Here is a 12,200-nt window from a genome sequence, read left to right on the forward strand (position 1 = left end):
GGCGCATTAGCCCCACTGCAAGGGTTCATTTTTAAAATGCTCAGAGTTCTTCTTTAATAACAATTTGCCATTGTGCCAAGAAACTTATAGAAACAGGAGGTGGTGCTCACATAATCATTAATGTTCGAGCATCATGGTTGGTCAACACCTCTGGGGCTACAAACCTACAAATCCCAATACATGGTGTCTATATAGTTCATCTTCTTATTCTAAGCTTCAGTTACATACGGCCAACACCCTTGTGTCAGCGATGCCGGCTCCTTCATTATCACTCTAACCATCCACAGTGGGTGCAGACATCCCGCCCAGATTTTACATATCGCAGTATAAGAAATCTTATTGGGGGGAGCTGGGAATAGGGAGTCTACTGCACTTCAGAATAGTGATGTGCTTGGGCATGTTCGCAGCTCCACGTGCCGAGCCCGCCAGGAAGCTGACAGCACCAATCACAGGTACTGAGACATTATCCCGGTCCACAGTTGCAGAGATCGGGAAATGTCTCAGCACCTGTGATTGGTGCTGTCAGCTTCCTGGCGGGCTCGGCACGTGGAGCTGCGAACACACCCCGAGCCCATCACTACTTGAGAGTACTTAGCAACCTGCTTATCCCGCATAAACCAAATGATTGCAAGATCATCCTATCAGGCCCTCCTGGATATGTACTAGGGATGCACCGATACTAGTACTCGTCCAAATGCTCCAACACACACACGATACTGGAACTTCCGGTCAGAGGGAGAATTTCTCTGACCGGCAGTGCCGTAAGGGAACATGGAGCCGCCTTCCCTGACAATCAGGAAGACTGCTTACCAGCCAAGCAGCATTAAGCTAGCCTAACAGCACGGAGCTGGCTTCCTGGCCAATCAGGAAGCCGGGCGGCAGGTAATGACCCACTGCCCGCCTCCTGTTTTGCCAGGAAGCTGGCCGGTTCCATGCTCCCAGAAGTACCGGTACCATTATTTACTTATTACAAGTATTTATATAGCGCCGACAATTTACGCAGCACTTTACATTGCACATTAACATCAGTCCTTACCCTCAAGGAGCTTACAATGTAAAGGTCCCCATCTCACATGCATACATAGAGAGGAGCCAATTAGCCTACCAGCATGTCTTTGGAGTGTGGGAGGAAACCGGAGTACCCGGAGCAAACACACACAAGCACAGAGAACATGCAAACTCCTTGCAGATAAGGCAGAAGCGCTAACCACTACGCCACTGTGCTGCCCCATTATTCGGTATCGACGAGTACCGAAAGTTAAATATCCGTACTCGATACAGAAAAAAAAGACAGTATGGGTGCATCCCTAGTATGTACATTTTCTTATTTCATAATCAATTTAAAAATAAGGATTTTTAGAAGAAAAAAAAAAAAAACACACACGGGATACCACTGCAAGGTATTTCATTTTATATATATAAACTTCACATGAATGATTGTGTCCTCACTCTCTGCCAGGGACAAAGTCCTCTTCATTCATCTACATTAATGGAGACACGGGACACGTTCAGCTCAGGAGGACCGAGCCTTCTCAAGGAGGGTTAGCGGGGTTTCAGGGGGCGATGTCGAAATTTGGTCATCATTTCTTTCTTTGTTTAGCCACCAGGCTATCACTGTACAGAAAAGGAAAGCGTTAGACGAGGCCGAAACACTCAACTGAAAAAGGCTCCGATAAGAGACATGAACGTTCAAACACCATAGAATTGGGGTTTTTTGTTTTTTGCTTTGAACATTTACAAAAATTGCTGAATTCCCCCTGAGGGATAATGACAAGATCTGCAATATATACACGCTTCTGTCTGGCAGCAAATCGAAAACGTCCCCATTTATGTCAAATATGCTTTCAAACTATGCACAGGATCAGACAATACAATGATGCCACCATTTATATGAAGCAGATCCTATTCATGTATATTGTATCCATAACCGTGAAAAACATACAAAAGAATAGGGATTTATAGAGAGGTATGAGACCAACGCATGGATAAATAAGAGAAAATATGTATTCAATTGATGAGAACATACAGTACCACCAATATAGCTAGAAGAGGCATAAGCCCAGGTAACCACAACACCAACCAGATAGGCCTTGTTATACAGCCATAGTTCCAAGCAAATTCATTGTTGTACATCCAATATATGGAAAGCCGACAGCTTTCCATATAGGGACCGGACATGTCGGCTTTCCATATAGGGACCGGACATGTCGGCTTTCCATATATTGGATGTTCAACAATTAATTTGCTTGGAACTATGGCTGTATAACAAGGCCTATCTGGTTGGTGTTGTGGTTACCTGGGCTTATGCCTCTTCTAGCTATATTGGTGGTACTGTATGTTCTCATCAATTGAATACATATTTTATAGGGATGCACAGATACTTTTCAGATACCAGTGCAGATACTTGGCATTTTCATGAGAACTACCAGGGTTGCAGCTGGGACCGGGCTCTGGCTCTCCACCTCTGTCCTGAAATCATTAGTCTGTATTGTTTTATAAAAACGGTCACATGACAACAAAAATTTATCAGTACTTGTAAAGTACTCGGCAAGTACCAGTAGTCGTACTCGCAAAACTGGTATCTGTGCATCCCTTTATTTCTATTTATAAAAACAAAAGCCCTCCCCTTCCTCCTGCGCTGAAAACGAGGCTTGGAACGCACAAGCCCGGCGCCCGGAAATGACGTCACCCGCGCCGGAAGTGACGTACGCGGCCACCCGGTCTGGCCGTGGAACACGTCCCGAGGCCCTGAGAACCGGACAGACCCCTCTGAACGTTGGTCTGACCAGCCAAGGGGGTTTCGTCCTCCCGGTCCCGGCCCGCACTGGGCACTGAAGGGGGAAGGAAGCCAGCCTCATCTCCTGCAGCGCTAGGAGAATCCCTGGGGCTCACACAAGGTAGGCAAACCTACCCCTCTGCCCTACATAGGCAGGCCATAAACAAAAGAAGACTTCCCGGGCAGCATCACCACATGGAAGCCCCTCTCAGCGTTCTGTGACGCGTTCCCCAGCTTGACTGAGGAAACACAAAAGACTGAGGGAGTGGAGGAGAGGAGGGTCTTTAAGCAGATTAAGTGACGTGTTTCCTGTGTGTGGGGGAGGAGATTCCATCTCGTGATGCTGTCCTGGAAGACGATATGGGAAATCATACATATAACAGAGATGTACCAATCCCGGGAGCTCCGTGTGCTCCTTACACATGACAGCGGCCTCCTAACTTATGTATTTTTCTCTAGTCTAGTCTTGGAGCTGGAATAGTATCTGTACTTGTACCGAGTACTGTACTTGGTATCTGTGCAACCCTAATATTTTATCTTATTTATTCAATGTACAATACATTTTTATCCATGCGATGGTCTTATACCTCTCTATAAATCCCTATTCTTTTGTATGTTTTTCACGGTTATTACTTCACTAGGGTGAGAGGTGATGTTAGGGAGCCACTGTCGAGGCCATTCACAAGTTTTTTTTCTATATTGTATCCATGTATTCATCTAAAAAAACAAAACTACATGTGAATCTGAAGATTCAGTCTTAATTATTGCTATGCAGGGTGCCGGGTACGTTATATCTGCCCCATTACCCTTGTGGCTGATGCTTCAGCTTGAGAAAGGAGTCGCCTGAAGTCACACAGTTGCTGCCCTGTCAACCTTTGGACCTCACACGCTGTCCCCCAGCTTCTGAGTGTGCAGTGTAAAGCAGTTTACATGGTAGCAGCCGTAAGAATTAGCGTGACCACCAATACGGTGAAAAAAATATTTCATAAGCAAGCCTGTGCGACTATCTTAAATTTAAGACCGCATATTCCGATTCTCGTATCAGCCCAGGCTTCAGGTGGTGCACCTTAAGGACCACCAGGGGGTGGCAGCACCCATGCCACTTACAGGGAACGGAGAGAGGGAGACCCTCCATACCTGGAAATGCTACTAGACCACTGAAGACAGATAGATCCTGAGAGTTTAGAGACATCACGGCGGTACATACAGAACTACAAGCACAAAGACATTACACTGTGCCAGCAGTGTGACCAGGCGGCCGTGGAGGATGAGGCCTATTTCCTGCTTGGGTCCCCCGAGTACTCAGAGGCGAGCGTTGTCACTTCCACGGAAGAGCAAACTCCACTGGGAGCCAACAATTAAAATAGCTGCACAATATGTTCTAGCATGTTACAGGCAGGGACACGAGAAATGGAGGACTTGTATATCCTTTACCTGGCCTCATCACCTCCCGCCCCCATTACATTATGTCCTGCTTGCTCTTCCCCCCCACCCAACCCATAATAATTTGATTGCTTTGGCAAGAAAGAGAGAAAAGAAGCGTCCTTTGGAAACCTTAAAGGAGAACTATGGGGTCAGTGCTTTTCCCCATAGATCTCCTAAGGGTAACGGGAGGACACAAACTAGCGTCCTCCAAAGCTGAGTATACGGCGAGCTATAGGGGGGGGGAATCCCTGCAGGGAGCCGTGAGTGACAGTCACAGCTCTCTGCAGGGATAGATCGAGAAGTGAGCGAGCGGCGGTATGTGTTCGCTCACTTCCCGATCTATTGAGCCGACGTGTGTAAGATTCATTGTCACACGTCGGCGCGAACTATGAGGCTGAGTGATTTTCTCACAGTTCTCCTTTAAATAAACCGCATATCAAATAAAATAAAAAGGTAGAAACGAACATACCTTGCACTGCAGCATTCGCAAGATCCCAGGTAACAAGGGAAGAGGGGGGGGAAGAGACAAAATAAGGTTAGAACAAAGTATCATGGCAATATTCCTCTAAGTTCCTGTTTTATCTCTGGGACAGGAAGTGAAGAGCAATTTCCCAAATGGGAGAGGGAGAGGGAGAGGGAGAGGGAGAGAGGAGAAAATAAACTGGGGAATCTACCCCTTCTCTATTCCATCCCAAAGATAAGAAAGTTTCTGTCTATACATACGCCCCAAACACTGCCGTGAGACAGAGGGCAGGTGTCAGATTAGCTCTGGTTGTGCTTACTCGGTGAATGTGACATCCTGAAGATTGAGGACTAGATTATCAGAATTCAGGTACACGCGGTTCTGGGATGCAGCGATCTGAAAACAAGCACAGCATTATTGTGTTGGGAACAACCGGACAGACACCAATATAACTCGGGTAGAGGTTAAAGAAAAAAAACAAAACTATACAGAAACGTTTCTCCAGCAACTCACGACAACCAGGGACTGCCAGCTGGTTTGCAGCCGCCAATGAAGGTGTAGAAGGCGGCAGAATCTTCCCCAAAGCTGGCAATATAAACAATCTCTACCACAACCACATGCCCTCCCTACCAGTCAGCACTTCTCTTCACAGAGACAGAGGAGTAAACAAGGTCATTGCCCCAAATCCTGCCCCGCCATGGCTGATGTCCCAGTGCATCATGGGACATGTCGTTCACAGAGATGCACTGAACATACCAAAGGATGCTTTTCCAGCCGATATGGGTCCAAAAAGCACTTACGGTCTTAGCGATGCTCTGAGCTGCCCGAATCCGCCTCAGCTTCAGGTACCCGGGGTTCTTACCGAGGGCATCACCGATGTAAGACACAGATAAGGAAATAAAATGGAGCAAAGCACGGGAGCATGGACGACAACAGCTATGTCTGCAGTAAGGACTTGTACCCATAATGAACACAAACCATCTTCCCTCTGCTCACCAGTCTGATGTTCTAGCACTGGCTGCCAAGATGAGCAAATATTCAGGTGAGATTCCAACAGTCCCAACCACTGTGGCCTCCTTTTTGAAAGACAGACACTGGCAAGGTATCTTTTCTTTTGTCAAACTGTACCACGCAATCGCACCTACCGTGCAGTCTGGGGTGGGAGGTGTGTTGCGTTGCCAGTCATTTGAATGGTACCCCTAAACTCAACTACCACCCACAGCACAGAATGACGCCACAAAAAGCTACCGTAGCAACTTATTTATTTTTAATGAATCTGTTACTTTGCTCATTCGAGGTAAAGTGAAAGGTTCTCTTGTCAGGCCACCAACACCCACCTTTGCTGTTCTTCCCGTTTGTTTGATTCTCTTTTGGAGCCTGGAGTTGTAGCCTTGAGTAGGCTCTGTATTGGCCTGTATCAAACCCTACACACAGTAATGGCCCCTCCCCTCCCGGTGGTAGTATTTGGGCCTAGGTGTTCAGGGTAATATACTGCATGCTGGGAGGTAGGGGAAAGGGGTCATCACCGCTTCTCCCCAGATGGCAGTTTTTGAGCCTAGTTGTTTAAGGTAAAGTACTGCATGCTGGGAGGTAAAGCCGGCCACACACCTATAGATTATCTGCAGATTTTCTATGGTCAGATAGAAAAAGTGCATCAGATTCCTCCATCTACACTTCACTGTGTGTATGGAGGAAGCTCCCGCTGGGCCAAGCTTCAGTATCTTGCTAGTCGGCCCCGCTGACTCTCAAAACACCTGAACAATCGGATTGCATGCAGCCAATCAATTGCGTACGTCTAGACTTCAACACAGCTGCAATATTGCCTGGAGAGAACTGGCAGTTCAGTGCTTGCTTTGGCTCTATCAGTCCACCCGCAACTGTTCGGTCAGTTTTTGGCAGATTCTGGAGAGTTTATTATGCAACAATTCCTCATTTCTGTTGTGTGGTCCGATAGTGGGATCTCGGTCCTGGGGTTCCTAGGTCTGCAGGTGACAGGGAATGGTAAAGAAGGGTGGAGACACCCCCAAGGTGGCAAGAACAGCCAGAAGTCCAAAAGGGACAGAGCCCGGAACCATCCTAGAATGATCTTACCACCGGAGTACATAAGGGATAGAAGAAGCCCATAAATGGACCAGCCAATCAGACGCCACCAACACCAAATGATCACTTTCAGGTGGATTGATTGTTTAATATTGCAGACCTGGAAGAAAGTATGGAGCACAAAGATGGCAGAAGCCGAACCCCCGACACACACACACCCCCCGACACACGAAAGGATATCATTTTGGCTGCTGCAGCTTCTCCTTCCGCCTGAACGATCTTGTGTTTCTGATCTTGCTTGGCTTTCTCCACCAAAAACTGGGCACGCTGTGCCTCTTGCTGGGCTGCAGGTAAGAAGACAAAGTCAGAACAGGCAAACAGGGCTAACTGGTAGAATGTCTGCTTCCTCTGGAGCAGGAAGAACAAAACATTGAGCCTGGTCCCCTTCTCTGCTCCTAACATAGGCTTACCATGTTGTATCTGTAGAGTGATAACCCCGATTACAATGACCTTTGTACATCTTGTAAATATTAATTAGGTCTAAGAAGTACCCTTTGAATTGAATACCTCTGCAAAATCAGAAATGCTCTCCTGTGCCTTGCAGCTGTATATCTGCAGGGTGAGATATAAGGCACTACTGCCTCTTACTGCTAATCTCAGGAGATATGGAGTGAGATTTGGTGATGTCACTATTGTGCTGCTCAATGTTCTCCTTACTGGAGAGGAAGCTGTACCTGAGGACCAGCAGTGCAAGGATCTCCCTCTGCTCCTGCTTTATTCATGCTGTGGATCTGTGCTTCCTCTCCCTCTCTTGCTGCTTCTTGATCATTACCCTACCAGTCACTACACCTCTAGTCATGGGGGGGGGGCCGCCACATAGAGACACAGTGCAGAACGAGACACAATAAGTCAGTGATGGGGAAAGGTTCAGCTGCAGAGGGACCACAGGCAATAATGGTGACTAGACCTTTGTCCCCTGCTTGTATTCTCTGCACACAGCTTCCACAGTACAGGTCCTCTTTTAAGTTCAGTTCTCAGGGGCTCTTACCGACTTGCTTGGACTCCACAGCTGCTGTGTACTCCTTACTGAAGCTCAGTTCAGTGATAGCCACGTCATCCAGGATGAGATTGAAGTCCTTGGCTCTTTCTGTCAGTTCCCTACGGATCAGGAGGGAGACCTGCGCACAAAGGAGACGAGCCGGTGTCACCAACCAGAAATGAATCATGGAGGGTGGAGGTCAAACACCCCAAGATACAAACACTTGGTGTGATGGTCAATAAAAGCTACAAACACGTGCAAACCAACATGCTGCATAGTACTAAATGGCCCCTAACACTCCCCCGAATGGCCCCTAACACTGCGGCATAGTACTAAATGGCCCCTAACACTGCGAGATAGTACTAAATGGCCCCTAACACTGCGGCATAGTACTAAATGGCCCCTAACACTGCGGCATAGTACCAAATGGCCCCTAACACTCTCCCTAATACTGCGGCATAGTACTAAATGGCCCCTAACACTCCCCCTAATGGCCCCTAACACTGCGGCATAGTACTAAATGGCCCCTAACACCCCCCGTCCCGTCAGTTTGTTTTTAGCAGCCTTGGACCTGGAGATGCAACAGGAAGTGGGAGGAAATCCCCTATTAGACAGTTACCGCTGGAACAGGTGTCCCTAGTAGCCAGGAAATGTCACGGATGGACTTATTGCACAGGTGACAACCTATCACGGTACCACGCTTGTAGTCACTGAGCTCCTGAGAGCGACTCATTCTTTCACAAATGTCTGTAGAAGCGTCTGCATGCCGAGGTGCCTCATCCTATACACCTGCAGCCATGGAGGTGATTGGAACACCTGAATCCAATGATTAGGAGGGGGGTCCCAATACTTTTGGCAATATAGTGTAGCTGATAGAACTTGTGTCAAGTTGTCTGTGTCTCCAATACTTCCCTACTGTTATCTAAAACTACAAAAATAGGGCTCTGGCAATGATTGGGGATGGAAAGGGGAGGAGGGGGGTTGCTGTATGAATATTACACCTTGGCTCTAAAAACTTATTTTGAGACCATCACCTGTGCATCCACAAATACCTTCCCCGCCCCGTGAGGATTACCTGGGCTCTCTGTGTGATGAGCTGTGAAGCGTTGAATTTGGCCACCACACTCTTCAGAACTTCATTGACGATGGAAGGCAGGACCCTTTCCTCATAGTCCAGGCCGAGCCTCTGGTACAAACTGGGGAGCTCGGAGGCCAAGGGTCGGGACAGGACACGTAGCGTGATGTTTACCATCTGCAGATCTGTAAGAGGGCTGAATATGTTACATCCTGACCCCGTCATTAAAAAGCCCTTTCCCTCCAAGCCTGACTGCCCCTGGTCCATCCCTTTGAACTACGAGATAAGCAAAATTAAATACAAGAGTTCTGTGTATTCTTCTGCAATCTTGGTGAGCTTTGTGTATTTCTTCCAGATCTGTGCAGTCATCCCATGTGAGACTTGGAGCTTCCTGTAATAAAGACCGGTCACTGCTGCTCTCACTCCTTGTGCAGGATGACTGGTCTTGTCTCCGCCCCCTCATGTAATAAGGACTGGTCACTGCTGCTCTCTCTCCTTGTGCAGGGTGACTGGTCTTGTCTCCACCCCCTCCTGTAATAAAGAACGGTCACTGCTGCTCTCTCTTCTTATGCATATCTATCATATTTGGCATGGGGAAGGACTCCCCCGGTTCCACCAGGCCCACGCGGTTGGTACAGGTGAGCCGGAAGTTCTCATATCTATCATATCTCGCATAACTAATTTCAGGAGGCGTCAATGGCTGCCCCTGGTAATCCCCTCAGTACAAGTTTTCTTTAACTATCCAGCAGAGCTCTGTTACCCCAGATGTCGGTAACACACACAGAGGCGCAGTACCTAAAATGTAGACCCTCAGCGAGGATGACGTCCTTCTGAACTCCTCCGATACGGTTGAAGAAAATGGCTCTTTGACCTCCATCCACTGGAAAAAGACGCAGATTAGTGTTAGACGACGGCTGTTTATTTTACCACACTTCAATACTCACAAAGAACTTCAAAAGCGTTCGACAGCCCTCCACCCCCCTAAGCTGTGGTGAAACTACAAATCCTATCATGCAAGACTCTCAAAAGCCACAGCCATGACTCCCAGGGACATAGGCTTGATAGGACTTGCTGTTTCACCACAACTGGTGTGCCGAGGTTGCCTACCCCCGGGGTTACAGACTTAGAAATATGTTAATGGCAATAAGCTCTGGAAATTAATTTGGAGGGACACGCTCAACTGCAACATTGGAAATCCACCTTTAAAACTTAATTGTACAGCCCTGGAGACTGCGCAGCAACTTCATGATTGCAATGGCGAGGTGCCATTGCTCAGCACAGCCTTGTGAACTTGCTGATCAATGAGAATCTCTTTTATTCCAGGACGCCATGCTGGAACAAAGAAGGCTCAGAAGAGTATCCTCATTGGCCGAGCGCGGTCAGGTGACTGTGGTCAGGGCTTTTGTTAATACAACCAGCCTCCAACATCTTCCAAGACTAGCTAAGAATGTCAACAAGGGTCAGGAAGACATGTTCCTCTATATGGGTTTGATAAACTCCTGCACTGGCCCTAAGAAGCAGGAACAAAGGTGACCATACCTGTGAAGACAGACTCCCTGATTCCAAAAGCCAAAGCACCGGCTCCCAGCAGAAGTTTCAAGCCAATCCTCATACCGGGAGGTCCACCGGAAAACCGTCCAGCTATGTCCTTTAAGTTCTGTGCCATGGCTGGGGTGAGAAAAAAAAAAAGATTACATTTAGTCAATACTACACTCGGCAGTTTGTCTCGTCACCACAAGGTGGCAGCGTTTTCATTACAGGACCCGATACATTGATCCATTACTACAGGAAAGTCTAAGGATTCAATATATCAATAACAAGGCAAAGCTTGCCAAACCTGTGTGACCAATGAATGCTTCGTCGCTGATCCCTCGGCCCCCTCCGCTATTCGCCGCCGACCCCCCGGCCACTGCGCTATTCGCCACCGACCCCTGCGCTATTCGCCACCGACCCCTGCGCTATTCGCCACCGACCCCTGCGCTATTCGCCACCGACCCCTGCGCTATTCGCCACCGACCCCTGCGCTATTCGCCACCGACCCCTGCGCTATTCGCCACCGACCCCTGCGCTATTCGCCACCGACCCCTGCGCTATTCGCCACCGACCCCTGCGCTATTCGCCACCGACCCCTGCGCTATTCGCCACCGACCCCTGCGCTATTCGCCACCGACCCCTGCGCTATTCGCCACCGACCCCTGCGCTATTCGCCACCGACCCCTGCGCTATTCGCCACCGACCCCTGCGCTATTCGCCACCGACCCCTGCGCTATTCGCCACCGACCCCTGCGCTATTCGCCACCGACCCCTGCGCTATTCGCCACCGACCCCTGCGCTATTCGCCACCGACCCCTGCGCTATTCGCCACCGACCCCTGCGCTATTCGCCACCGACCCCTGCGCTATTCGCCACCGACCCCTGCGCTATTCGCCACCGACCCCTGCGCTATTCGCCACCGACCCCTGCGCTATTCGCCACCGACCCCTGCGCTATTCGCCACCGACCCCTGCGCTATTCGCCACCGACCCCTGCGCTATTCGCCACCGACCCCTGCGCTATTCGCCACCGACCCCTGCGCTATTCGCCACCGACCCCTGCGCTATTCGCCACCGACCCCTGCGCTATTCGCCACCGACCCCTGCGCTATTCGCCACCGACCCCTGCGCTATTCGCCACCGACCCCGGCGCTATTCGCCACCAACCCCTCGGCCCCCTTCGCTATTCACTATCAGCATAGGGCAGCAATCTGATGCAACCAAGTTGGATATATTTCCTTTGAATTTTTTAAAAGAAACAGCAACTCTGAAGTACTGAAGCCAGACAGACAATCGGGGGATTAGTATGTACTGGAGGAGGCCAGGGGTGGCCATCTACTTATTTATTCCATGGCAGGTTTGCTGTAAAGCAGGTGTCAAGCCTCAAGGTTATATGAATAAAGAATTGGGGTTAAGGATTGCGGGTCCCTCAGCCCACGAGGATCTCTGCTATGTATCTGTCCACAAAGAGCCCCCTATTCATATCATGGGAGGATTGTACAATCAGACTGTGACTTGTGTGGGCAGTGAAGGGCATTCAGCTCATTAGCATCTGACATGTTTATATAAGACAGCCAAGTTATGAACGAACTACACACAACACATACACACAGAACACCCAATAGGTCCCACATATATAATGCACTCCCCACTGTAAAGACACCGGGGCTTCCCCATCCAATAACACCTGTATACTGTCACCCCCACCCCAGTGTTCCATGCTGGACACCTATGTATATTGTCAGCCATCTCACCCCAGAGTCCTCCAGGCAGAGCACACACATATACAAGGGCCGCCACACCCCCCGGGTCAGGGTCCCCCATAGAGGACACACAGGAACAATGACCTC

The 12,200-nt window shown here is 49.1% G+C and overlaps 1 protein-coding gene across 1 annotated transcript in view; it reads right to left on the minus strand.

Moving 5' to 3' along the window:
• Positions 1-1,580: 1,580 nt before the first annotated feature.
• Positions 1,581-12,200, minus strand: part of PHB2 (prohibitin 2) — a 10,958-nt gene continuing 338 nt past the window's right edge. The window contains exons 2-11 of the mRNA XM_018553181.1: positions 10,358-10,486; positions 9,599-9,698; positions 9,236-9,291; positions 8,819-9,003; positions 7,753-7,882; positions 6,945-7,048; positions 5,465-5,542; positions 4,984-5,060; positions 4,671-4,676; positions 1,581-1,614 (exon numbers count right to left, since the gene is read on the minus strand). Of these exons, the coding sequence (XP_018408683.1) occupies positions 1,581-1,614; positions 4,671-4,676; positions 4,984-5,060; positions 5,465-5,542; positions 6,945-7,048; positions 7,753-7,882; positions 8,819-9,003; positions 9,236-9,291; positions 9,599-9,698; positions 10,358-10,484 (897 nt within the window). The 5' untranslated portion in view covers positions 10,485-10,486. The remainder of the gene's footprint in view (positions 1,615-4,670; positions 4,677-4,983; positions 5,061-5,464; positions 5,543-6,944; positions 7,049-7,752; positions 7,883-8,818; positions 9,004-9,235; positions 9,292-9,598; positions 9,699-10,357; positions 10,487-12,200) is intronic.

The sequence above is a fragment of the Nanorana parkeri genome, unplaced genomic scaffold (genome assembly GCF_000935625.1).
Source record: "Nanorana parkeri isolate BGI_ZX_2015 unplaced genomic scaffold, ASM93562v1 scaffold113, whole genome shotgun sequence".
Classification (NCBI taxonomy): domain Eukaryota; kingdom Metazoa; phylum Chordata; class Amphibia; order Anura; family Dicroglossidae; genus Nanorana; species Nanorana parkeri.